Below are 12,143 nucleotides of genomic sequence, written 5' to 3'. Positions count from 1 at the left end.
TGGTAGGAAGCTAGGCGGAGGCAGCAAGGGGAATTCTTCCTTGAATTCAGACCTCAACAACTGAGTCTAACTCTGGATTTGATAGACCTGAATTTGCTGTCAATGGGGTGATAGGCTCCTGGGCCAACTTTCCCTCACTACTGTAGTCTGAAACTTTTGCAGCTCCAGTGGGGAACTGGACACTCACCACTGCATCCTCCACTAGGAAGACCAACAGTTATCAGACACAAAAGTAAAAACTAATTTTCACCTGTATAGTTTGTCGTGCTTGTTTTTCCCTACTTCCAATGCACCTGGAAGACACTTCCCAGCTAGAATACCAGCTACTCAATGGGGGTACAATCTGGAGTTGCGGGAAGGTAGAGAAATCACAGGCTTCAAACTAAGTGAAGACAGCAAGGCCCTTGGTTTGCACAGGAGGTAATCACTGAAGTGGAGAGAGCTCAGGCAGGCAGTGGAGAGGTGTCCAATCTGGGCTCAATATCAGCATAAACCACAGGAAAAAATAAGCGACCACCATCAGGCTGCCCTGCCTTCTTCTGACCTGACAACCTCTTTCTCTGTTTCCAGCCCCACCCGACACCCAGGCTTCCACTCTTGTTCTTTCTTCTGCTGCATAAAAGTAGCATTTTAACCCTATTATAATTTAACCACAGAAACTTTTGTTTTAATATTTCACCCCTCCTTGTATATACATCTAATTTTTCTTATGCCTTTCCAACTATTGTGTAATCTTTCTTCTTCTATTTTTTCCATCCCATGTGTTTTCAGTTTATAAATTTTTGGTCACGCTTTTCATAGTATTGACTTTATTTGTGATCATTCATTTAACAGATGCTCTTATTTTTATGTTTTATTCATTTTACATATATCTAATTTTGTTTTTGACATTTCTTAGTACTGGAAGGTTCTAGAGAATTTTCTATACAACAAACTCAGAATCCCCTGGAAGAGTTTTAAACCATGCCATATTCTTGACCATAGAGGTAGATTAATGTTCTACAAAAGCATTAAAAACACTTGTTGTATCTTCTCAGGTCACCCTGCACAAAAATCAATTCAAAATAGGTCAATGACTTTAAAATAAGACCCGAGACCTTGAAACTGGAAAAATACTTCAAGACATATGTATAACCACAGTCTTTTTGGAAAGGACTGCAGAAGCTTAGGAAACAACGTGAGAATTGACAAATAGGATCCTGTGACATTAGAATCTTCTGTGCCACAAAAGAAACATTCATCATAGCAAAGAAACAATCTAAAGAATGGAAAATAATCCTCCTAACTAACTGTATATCAGACATATTACCATGTAAACTACATAAAGAATCTCAATAGTCAGTAAATTGTCCAATCAAAGAATAAGGAACTACCTAGGCATCTTTTAAAAGAAGATTTGCAAATGGTCAAGGAATATTTGAAAAGATATTTATTATCCTTAGCCATGAGGAAAATGTAAATTAAAATGGCTTTGAGACCCTGTCTTATCCAATTTAGAAGGCCTTACATCAAGACATTGAATGACATGAACGACAACCAATGTTGGCAAGGATGTGGGGGAAGAGGAACCATTTATTCATTGCTGGTGGCAATGTAAACTTGTACAGTCACCATAGAAATCCTTGTGGAGGTTTCTAAGAAACCTAAAGATAGAAATAGCATATGACGAAGTCTATACTACTCTTGGTATACAAGTAAAGGACTCTAAGTCCATATTACTTGTAAATCTCCTTTAATTATGTTACATTCTGGCACCCAAAGCAAAACAGTCATAGATTAAAGGAGTAAGATAATAGAATAAATATTAAAAAGTAATAGAGTGAAAAACAAAGTCACATAAAGATGGAATATACATGTAGCGTCTAGATTATATATACTATTGTGTTTTCTTTGAAATTTTTCACTGTTAATGAGTTATCTGCTAAAAAACACTTGATTCTGGGGGCTGCTAAGCAAAAAACAACATATTTTAAGGATATGTTGCTTTAGAAAAGAAGATCTGTTTTTGTTTCCACAGAAGATGAGAACCTGTGGATTCCTTCCAGGCTAATGTGATCTAATGGAACTTGACCTTGCAAACAGTCTCTGTGAACCCTAAAAATCTTTGCCCAATAAACAGCAGGACACAGTTTGGAGAAACAACACCAAAATTCCTAAAATGACTGTTTATAAATGTTTATTTTCATTTAAAGGGGGTTGATTTTAAGTGGTTGATGGCCACAGTCAATCTCTTTCTAAATAAGGGGAGAAATATGATATAGAAATGAATATTTTACATTGGTATGCATCTTGGTCTATTGATACAAATTTAAGGTCAATTTTGTTTTATGTATATTTCTATTCTTATTTAAGGTATTATGTTTATATAGTTTATTTAGAAATTTAATGTAAAATTAAAATTACAGATTAACAGATAGATATTTATAATAGTCAAACTTATAGTCCTGTTAGCTATTTTAGATATACAGAGATATATTTCAGTTAGAGAGATACTCTTCAACACTTCAAAGACCTACAAAATATGGCATTTAAAGAATTTTAAAAACTTAGATTTTTCTTGACAGTGAGACATGTGTGCTGCTGGCAGCACCAATTACTTCAGAGAGGTTGATGGGTACTAAAGAATCTCGTTATGCAATTTGCCTTCAATGTTACAAGGCTAGCCATTTGGGTAAGAAACTGCTTTTGCCTGTACTGCTTGATGGTATACTGTATGAATTGGACATGCAGGACCCACAGAAAAATGGCTGCTGAATTTGCTTAAAGAAGATGAGACAGTCCTTCAGGGTTCCTGCTTCATCAAAGAGTCTGCCAGACATTCTGCAGGACAAAGAAGAAAGTGACTGACAAACTGCCAATATAGTTGAAATAGTCTTTCAAATTTCCTGCTTCATGAAAAAGTCTGCCAGCTACTATGGGCCTGTAGGCTGAAGAAGGATGCTCCAACAGTACAGAAGAACTTAGGGTGACTGTCCAGGCAGCAAGATGTCTTTATCAATTCTAGGGTTTTGGAAGTTTCTTACAATGTATTTCCTGTTTTCTTAGGTAATATTATATCCTTCTGGGGTCTTTGATGAAGTTAAGGACTGTTGCGGGAGGTCCTTCCGCTCCTTCAACCAATAGCTGCTAAATACCAGCCCATTGGGGGCGTGGTCTCTCTCCCTTTAAAAAAGCGGCTACTTCCCTCCGCTCGCTCTCTTCACTTCCTGCTCCTCCGGTGACTAGACTCCCTTCCTGGTTGCGCAGAGGGCTGTTGTCTGGGAAGGTGATCTGTAAGTTTTTTCCTCTTTAAAAAAATACCACCCTATTAATCATAATTCCAAACTGGTGTGGCATTGTTTGTGACTTATGCCTTCAAAAGACAGATAGTTACAGTTTTCCATGGTTATAATAAAAGATAGATATAAAATTTAAGACTCAAAAAGATAAAATAGATGATACTTTTCTTTAATTTTGCCGGCCACAAATAGACTAAATATTGTAACTGTGATTTGTAGTTGTATATCATTTGTATTTTAATAAATAAAACTTGCCTGAAGATCAGAGAGTAAAACAGCACCACTGGTCACAGACCAGGCAGTGGTGACACACACCTTTAATCCCAGGAGTCACACTAGTTTGTCATAGAAACTGGGTGGGAGTGGTATACAACTTTAAACACAGCCCTAGAAAGGAATACTATATTGGAGGAGACAGCTCTCAAGTACAGTCTCATTCTGGGATTCCTGGAGGCAGGATCACCATTTCAAACAGATGTAGAGATAAGAGCCAGTGGCTGGCAGTTTTGCTTTTCTGGCCTTCAAGTTGAACCCTAATATCTGTTTCTGGGTTTTTATTAATTGTGCTATAGTAATTCTTGTTTGATACCTGTTTTGTTGTATGTAATTATGCAATTTTAAAGTTAAAGCCTTCCTTTTTATTTAGACAGAAAATGGGAGATGATGTGATATTTGCTTCTGTATGGTATGATTTTTTTTTATTACCACTCACTGGTTGATAAAGAAGCTGCTTTGACCTATGGTAGGGCAGAATATAGGTAGGCAGGAAAACTAAACTGAATGCAAGGAGAAAGGAGAAACTATGTAGCCACCAAAGGAGAAAGATACCAGAACATTACCCTTAAGTCACAGCCTCATGGTGGTGATGTGGGAGTGTCATATATCAATCTGTTGATTTCATTGGTTAAGCAATAAAGGAACTCCTTGGCCCTGATAGGTTTAAAGATAGATGGGTGGTGGAAAGAATAGAATTCTGGGCGGAAGAGGAAGTGAGGTCAGACTCTGCTCTGCTTCCAGAGGGACCGAACAGCTCTGCTCTCTGGAGCAGAGACACCATGATGGACAGAGGCTAGAAATCTTCCCGGTAAGCGCACCTTGGGGTGCTTACAAACATCATTAGGAATGGGCTAGTCCAGGTGCGAGAATTGGCCTGTAAGGGCTAGAGTTCATGGGCCAAGCAGTTCTTTAAATGAATACAGTTTGTGTGTTGTTATTTTGAGCATGAGCTAGCCAAGCGGCCGGGGTGTTGGGGACGCAGCCCCGCCGCTCCTATTTCAACAATGGTGGTATATAGATTAATAAAAAGATTAATAGAAATGGGATAATTTAATATGTAAGAGCTAGCTAGAAATACACCTAAGCCATTGGCCAAACAATGTTGTAATTAATATAGTTTCTGTGTGATTATTCAGGTCTGGGTGGTAGGGAAACAAACGTGCAGTCTCCATTTACTTGTGGTGAGGATGGAGATCATCAAGACCAGGGCAGGAATGATGAGGAAGGCAGGGACGAATGAATGAAAGATAGAGTATAATACAATACATATATAAAAATCATTACTTTTATGCTAACAAAATATTAATTATAAAGAAGAGAAAACAATTAATGCACATTAAAGGATACTAAACACTCCTAATACTTATGTAAATGCTAACTGGTATACACCACTATTCCTAAACTCTGTTTTTTTCTAGACTTTATTCCTTATCTGTTTCTAAGCGTATTTAAGTGGGTGCATGTATGACTGCTTGTTTGTGCACTGCCTCTGTAAAGATGCCTGTGGAGACCAGAAGAAGATGCTGGGACCCCGGGAACTGGAGTGACAGGCATTTGTGAGCTGCCTCACTTGGGTGCTGTGAGCTGAACCTGGGTCCTTTGCAGTAGTGAGTGCTCTTAGCCTTGGAGTCATCTCTCCAGCACCCTCATTGCCCTTTTCTCACAGGTTCTTAAGCACTGTGCTGGCAGCAAAGAAGAGCACGTGGCCTTCATCTGGTAACTTGGTGTAGGAAGTCACAGCAGCCACCAGGAGTAAGGTGGGCTTTGACAATGGCAAGAAAGCCCTGGTGCCATGGTTGTCAAGGGAGAAGCAATCTAAGTCCTGAGTCAGCCTAGCCTTTCCAGTGAGGTCTGATCTCAATCCCTTCAGCCAACACCTTGCTGATGATCCTTGTGTGAATTAAAACCCACATCACCTCATGAATAATATCAGTAAACCCAATGCTTTTCTAACCTTTACATCACCTTAAAAGTCACATTCATTGGTTGATCCCGTGGGTTCTGTCCCTCTTTGCCCAGGCAGAGGCGATGGGTCTTCTGCCTAGGACAGCTTAGTTTCTGAGTTAGCAGTTATGTGGAGTTCTTTGCAAGGGCCTTCAATGAGAGGACTATGATCTGCTTTAATTTAGTGATCTCTCTAGGAGCCTAGTGTTTCCCTTTGCCAAGTACTGGGCAGAAGTCTGCATAGAAGGTTCTAAAGCTAGGACCTGGGTCAGAACTTCTCTCCTGCTGGTCTATGTCTGTGGCCTCAAACCCTGGTATGAGGGTTACCATGTCCATGTTAATAGTGGCCTCCTCATTACACACACACACACACACACACACAGACACACACACACACACACACCATGTCTGTGCTGTCCATAGCCTCACTATACAAACTCGCATTTCCCATGTGTGTGCTATCTGTGGCTCCTGGACTACACACATTTCCCAGGCCTGTGCTATCTGTAGCCCCTCAATACACACATTCCCCAGGTCTGTGCTATCCGTGGCCTCCCCAATACACACACCTACTTACAAAGTGCCATGGAACAAACTGAATAGCAGATAAGCTCTTTGGAAAATATTTTATCAAGAGTTGATTTCCATCTTATTTTAGAGAACACGTAAAAGATAATTATGAAACAAGAAGGATGAATGCCTGTCTTCTGTGAGCCTAAACGGGCGCTTCAGTATCTGACACATCACTTCGCTGCTCACACTTTGAGTGAAAGAGGGGTATTTTTCTTTCATGAGAAATCCTAGCACCATTGTAGTAATTAACATATATTCCTCATACTGAAAAAAATCATGAATATTTATTCATTTTGTATTAATAATAAAACTTAGAAACCACTGTATTATTAAACTAGTGCAAGAAACACAGGCCTCAGAAGCTTAGATGCTAAGTACTAGGAAAATGGAGACACTGACATACGGAAAGTTTGAGACGAAGGGGTCTAGAGTTGCCAGAGAAAAAGGCAGCAGTGACCCCCAAAGGCACATAGAACTAAGAATGACAGATGTCCAACAGCTCTAGAAAATGACCATTTTTCCTACACACTGAAGATGTACATAAGATGCTCTTGCTTAAAGTTGAATTCTAGATTAAATATTATAGAAGCATATTTTAAATTTGGGAATTCCCATAGAAACATTCAATATGATAACTGCCACATCCCAAATATCATTTCAAAAACACTATTCTTCATTTTAGTTTATGATAATCTTTTAAGTTTTAATAATCAGCGAGCAGGAATATCACATATTTGCATTAACAGCAGCTAATAAGCTTTGGCTGCATCAGAATTCTACATTTTCATTTTTGAGTTACACTCACGCTACAAATTGATGTTACAAGGTAGTTTAGCACTTGCTCTATCAAAAGAAGAAAAATGAATTGAGAAAGTTTGTCAAGATTGGATGAGGGCTCTAGTTTTCCCTACCTTGACACCTGTCAATGACCGTGTAGGGTTTTACCTTATTTCTTCTGTCCCAGATAAGGAAGCACAGGGGAAGGAGAGATAAGGGGCACTGTCCACGCTACACTGTAACTGTCCAGAATTACTTCCTGGGGTCTGAGTTAAACAGGTAGAATCCACTTTATCTCGCTCTGATATGGGAAACAGATATGCTGCCAGTCAAGATATCACACATAGCCTGGAATGTCAGCCCTTCCGACCGAGACAGCACTTTTCATCTGGATAAAAATACACCCAGTTTCTCAAAGAGAAATGCTGGCTACCTGTCAGTAGGCTTCCCATGCTGGCAGCACACAGAGGATTACAGGTCACCAGCAGCTTAAAAGGTGTCGGGACCCTGAATTTCATCTGTCTTTAAGCTGCCATACCAAGATATATCTTCTAAATTTATTTTCCACTGTTTCACTTTTTATTTTATAAAAAAATGCTTTCATAGATTAAGCTGTATTATATAAATCAAACACATTCTAAGGGTCAATGCCAAGAAAAAAATGCAACTTAATAAAAGTAAAAGATTGGCCATGGTTTAAATGTCACAAAGTTTCATTGTATTGGAACAGGGGAAAAACAGGATTCTAGTGTATATTTGTATGAACATACAAAAGATTATGTATCTGGTTTACCTTCCTAGTGAATGAAACTTGAAAGCTTCTAGAATTTAGAAGATTTTTTTTCTCAAAGGAATTAATTTTTTTTTCTTTTTTAGTGTACAAATGCTCATTTAACCAAAACATTTATTTAATACAGCAATAAAATTTAAACCATAAGGATCTGTTCAGGGCTTAGGGTAAGTGTGATAGGTAAAATAAATAAAATAAATGCATTACTTTTACTTCCTACAGAAACATTTTGTCATTACATAGTTTCTTGTAACTACTCACTGAGTTAGTCAATAGCAACAAACAAGTGATTTTATAGCAGTTGGTTGCAGCTCTCAGTCTCTCAAGGAAGGCAAGTTAAAATGCTCTAGATTCCACCTCTGTCCTCTTTGTGCTGTTGGCTTTCTCTACCCTTTGTTATAGGTGAAAACATCATTGGGTGATACTTCAAATTTCTATTTTGCTTTGCATTTGGGGAGACTTTCTAAACTTTTTTTTAAAAAAAATCTGCTAGTATTATTTTTGCACTTTCTTGCTTTGGGTTGTCCGTTATTTCTTCATAAGTGTAGAATCGTCTCCTCTTTTTATAAGGAGGTTAAAGATAATATTTTTGAAATTTCATTTTTATGTTTAATTCCCATGTTAACTCTTTTCTGTCTCCAAGTGTTCTTCTTTTCTTTCTCTCCTATGTGTATCTCTGCCCTCTCGATAAGAAGCCTAGTGATTCTACTTGACAGATTGCACATTTAGTATCTAGTAGGTTAGGGACATGTTGACCAGTATTAGAGAAGAGTATACCTCCTCATGAGTCTTTAGTTTTGTCATTTTGTACTGTCGGGATTTTCAAAAGAAGAGTCTCCCTATCTGCCCTTGAGAGTATATTGCCAAAACTCCCCGGGTTTAGTGAGAAGAAAACTGGATGCCTTTCACTTACGATGCAAATGTTTACTTAATCCCTCACTTAAGGCTAATACTGCCTCAGACCAGAGATAGTACCCTACCCTTGAAATAGCTACAGATTTCAGTCTCTGTAGACAAGAAGTCATTGCTGCGCAGAGGCTGTGATCTGACAACCAAGTACTTCTTATATGAATTTCCTACAGGTGGCTGCCTCAGCCCTGCCACGAATCACCCTTCCAGCTGTGGTGGCAACTACTGCAGCAGATCCTTTAGTCTCTTTTCACCTATGTAAACCTAAGGCTCTCTTCCTCAGTGGGTCAAGTAGAGCAGTGTCTGTCCTGCCAGCACCTTGTCCTCATGTCCATCTACTTTGCTGTTTCCAAATTGTGTTGCTGTAAACGTGGCCATTTTAAAGGATCTCATTTCAGTGTTGTTTATGTGACATCAGGATTTGCTATAGATTTGTTGGTATAGATTTGGTGTGGATTTGTTGTCTTTACCCAGGAATTCCATATGTGCTTCATAAACATTTTACCTGTCAAGCATCTTAAATGTTAAGGTACCACTTAATTCACTGAATGAAAAATTTAATTCTAGTCTCTTAACTTCTACATAGCAATCAACATTAAACCTCTCTCCACACCTTCAAATACTCTTTTAAACTTGTGGGCACTGTGTGCTCCTACCCAGTCCCCAATCCTGGGTCCTTCTCTTCCTTACACCATCAGGAGCTATAATGTCTGACTGAAGAGTGCTGGATTCTCACCTCACTTTAGTTATTCCCTTCTGCCTCGATGACATACTCAGGTTCTTTATTGCAAACCCAGCTCTAGATGGCATTTATGAGAAATAGATTTCTTTCTCCAGTGTTCAATTGTGTCCTTCTAGACACTATTAAAGCAGTTTAGAGTCAATAAAAGCTTATGTTCTTACATCCTCACACCTGGTCCTCTTTCAACATTTTGTCTAGGTGAAGTCACTACCCAGGTATCCAAGCCAAAGATTCGATTTATCCTGAATACACTCTCATTTTATCCCCTGGATTCACACTTCTCCAAATTCCACAGTCACTCTGCCAAAGCCAAGTGCACTTCATTTTCTTTTCTCCGGAGTTCCCACCAATTGGTTCTCCTCATACCATTATCTCTCACCAGAACTGGTTAACTAGCCTCCTTATCCATCTTTTACTGATTCTATTCTCTTCTATGCTTACCTCAACCACAGCCTAGTTTTCTCACATGCTTTTCCTGAAGGATTGCCTATCTCTACTTGAAATACTGTCTACTTGTATTTCGTGTGTCGGCTTACGTTCTTAGCTTTGGTGGCAATCACGAAAAATGCAGCCCTTCCCTAATTCGGCTTCATCTCATGTTGTGTCAATCCCTCCTGTTCCCGAAGCTTAGTCTTGCTATTCATTTTTATGTCCTTGAGTGCCCTGGGTCCTTCCTGATACAGAGTTTCTGTACTGCTGTTTCCTCTCCTTTGTCTAATGACTATTATCTTAATTGCTATACGTTCAGGTGTTACTTCCTTCAGTGAGAATTAAGTATTCCACCTTGGGGTCCTCTCTGTTACATAACAACGCATTTGTTTACATATCTTGTACTCCTACCATATTAAGAATTGCTGAAATAGCTTAGGGTATCTTTGTATTCTCAGTACAAAATAGTCTCTGGTTCCTAGTGGATGCTTGCAATTGTCCTGTGAACTAATAATACAGTCAATATAAAAAATCATCACTGATAAAAGCAATCTGTATTTTCAATATACACTGAGAAATGCATATGATTTAAAAATATTTTTCAAGGAAGATAATTGTTTTGGAGAGCAATCATTGACATGTCCTTACTTTCTTGGTTTTGCCCATTGCCTTCAGGATGGAGAGATTCAGGTCTTCAAGTGCAGCCAGTACATTCTCGTATTCCCCCAGGTGCTGAGAAAAATATTCTGTAAAGTAAAAGCATTAAAATCAATTTATGTTGGAGTCTAGATAATCATAAGACAAAAGTCTCAGTTGATAATCTACTTTATAAATCCAGCAAGCAAAATGTTGGCTATAAATGAAAAACAGAAATCTTTCAGACGAGATTATGGTAGCAGCATACTAATTTCATTAGAAAGGTAAAACAGAAAAAGAAAAATAGCCTAGCTGGTCATAATTATCCACAAAAGTGTTATTTCTCTTATAAAAAAAACCTCAGGGAAACATGAATCTGGGCGTGATGACAAGGTTGATTCAGTAAAACGCTATTCTCAATAGTATATTATTATAGATCACAATAGGATAGCAATTTGAGAAAAAATGTAAAAATGCTATTGCTCCTTCTAGGAAAGGTTTCTGAAGGACAGCTTTCCCTAAACGCTTGGTTCTGCCAACCACAGAGAGGTCTTCTCTGGCTCTACTCATGATATGCTTCTGTCACGAGGGGTTTTTGATAATTTCAGCCATTTATTTCAGTGGAGCAATGTTTATCATATTTTTCCATTGCTAGGAATAAGTAATGCCTCAAAAACCATGATTAAACTGAAAACATGGAACAGAAAATAATTTCAAATCAGTTGAAATGTAATACAGATATGAACTACTATTTATTACTTTATTTCTGTAATGTATCATATTTAAAAATTACAGTAACAGGTTATAAACTCACATGCAGACTTAATTCTTTGCTATATCATAATATATTTGATAAAAACTGATTTTGTTCATCTATTTAATACTACAGATATAACATTTGCTGACATTGGTATTAACAAAAGTGGAGGCTGGAGATGTTAATTAGTTGGCTAGTACACTTGTTCAAAATGCACAAAGCCCTGGGTTTTATTCACAGTACCACATAAGTCATGTGTCATGGTGCATGTCTGTAATTCCAGCACTTGGGAGTTGCAAACAGTAGGATTAGAGAGTCAAGGTCATCTCCAGATACATAGGAAGTCCAAGTCATGCCTGGATTACATGTGACTTTGCTCAAAAATACTGGCCAGTTGACTGATTTCATACCCAATGTATAATTTTTTGAGAATAAAAAACAATAAACTATAAACATTCTTGATTCTTGCCAAAATGCCACCTATACATACATAGATAAACAAATCAAATATTTTTCCTAAAAGCAAAATACTCATTGATTCCCCCATCTCTAACACACTGGGACACATCCTCTGTAGAAATCCCTTTAGGAAGGATCAGTGAAATAAGAAAGGAGGAAATGCTATTTTAAGTCTTGGTTATGCATTTTCCTCATTTACACATTTGTTAGTTAGAGAGGAAGCAACCACTCAGTTGTTGACCAATTCTGAGAGCGGAGGGAACTGTAACGCCGCCCCTGAAGAATAGCTTGAGCTAAGTGAGGTGGTGAAGTTCAGTGTCCTACAACCATTGGTGAGAGATGAAGCTGGGCAAGCCGTAAACATCCCTCCAGTAGTGTTCTGCCTTCCATTCTGAAGTTTAGGTTAGTGTACCTGACTGTGTCAGAGTCTGCTAGAGCCTCACTGGTTTTGCTTCTCGGTGGACCAGCAGCTGGAACTGGTTAGAACACATCATCTCAGGCCCATGGGACTGTCAATTCACAAATATGTTTTAAATAGGACACCGGGTGATTTACGGGTACATTTGAGTTTGG

At 38.4% G+C, this 12,143-nt stretch overlaps 1 protein-coding gene and 1 long non-coding RNA gene across 6 annotated transcripts in view; one reads left to right on the top strand and one right to left on the bottom strand.

Annotated features, from left to right (window-relative positions):
* Necab1 (N-terminal EF-hand calcium binding protein 1) overlaps positions 1–12,143 on the bottom strand; it is a 178,790-nt gene that overhangs the window by 62,008 nt on the left and 104,639 nt on the right. For all 3 annotated transcript variants that reach the window (XM_050165608.1, XM_050165598.1, XM_050165589.1), the window contains one exon: positions 10,367–10,464. In XM_050165608.1, coding sequence (XP_050021565.1) covers positions 10,367–10,464 — 98 coding nt within the window. The remainder of the gene's footprint in view (positions 1–10,366; positions 10,465–12,143) is intronic.
* The window catches only part of LOC126515769 (uncharacterized), a 48,669-nt gene that overhangs the window by 16,519 nt on the left and 20,007 nt on the right, over positions 1–12,143 (top strand). Inside the window, exons 2-3 of one of the 3 annotated variants that reach the window (XR_007595922.1) lie at positions 3,046–3,272; positions 3,925–3,963. The exons of the other annotated variants lie outside the window; for them this stretch is intronic. This is a non-coding gene — a long non-coding RNA (uncharacterized lncRNA). The remainder of the gene's footprint in view (positions 1–3,045; positions 3,273–3,924; positions 3,964–12,143) is intronic. 3 annotated transcript variants of the gene reach the window in all.

The sequence above is a fragment of the Alexandromys fortis genome, unplaced genomic scaffold (genome assembly GCF_014885135.2).
Source record: "Alexandromys fortis isolate MF-2015 unplaced genomic scaffold, M_Fortis_MF-2015_v1.1 scaffold_18, whole genome shotgun sequence".
NCBI lineage: Eukaryota > Metazoa > Chordata > Mammalia > Rodentia > Cricetidae > Alexandromys > Alexandromys fortis.
The sequence above is the reverse complement of the archived record's forward strand: the minus strand, read 5'-3'. Positions and strand labels throughout refer to the sequence as shown.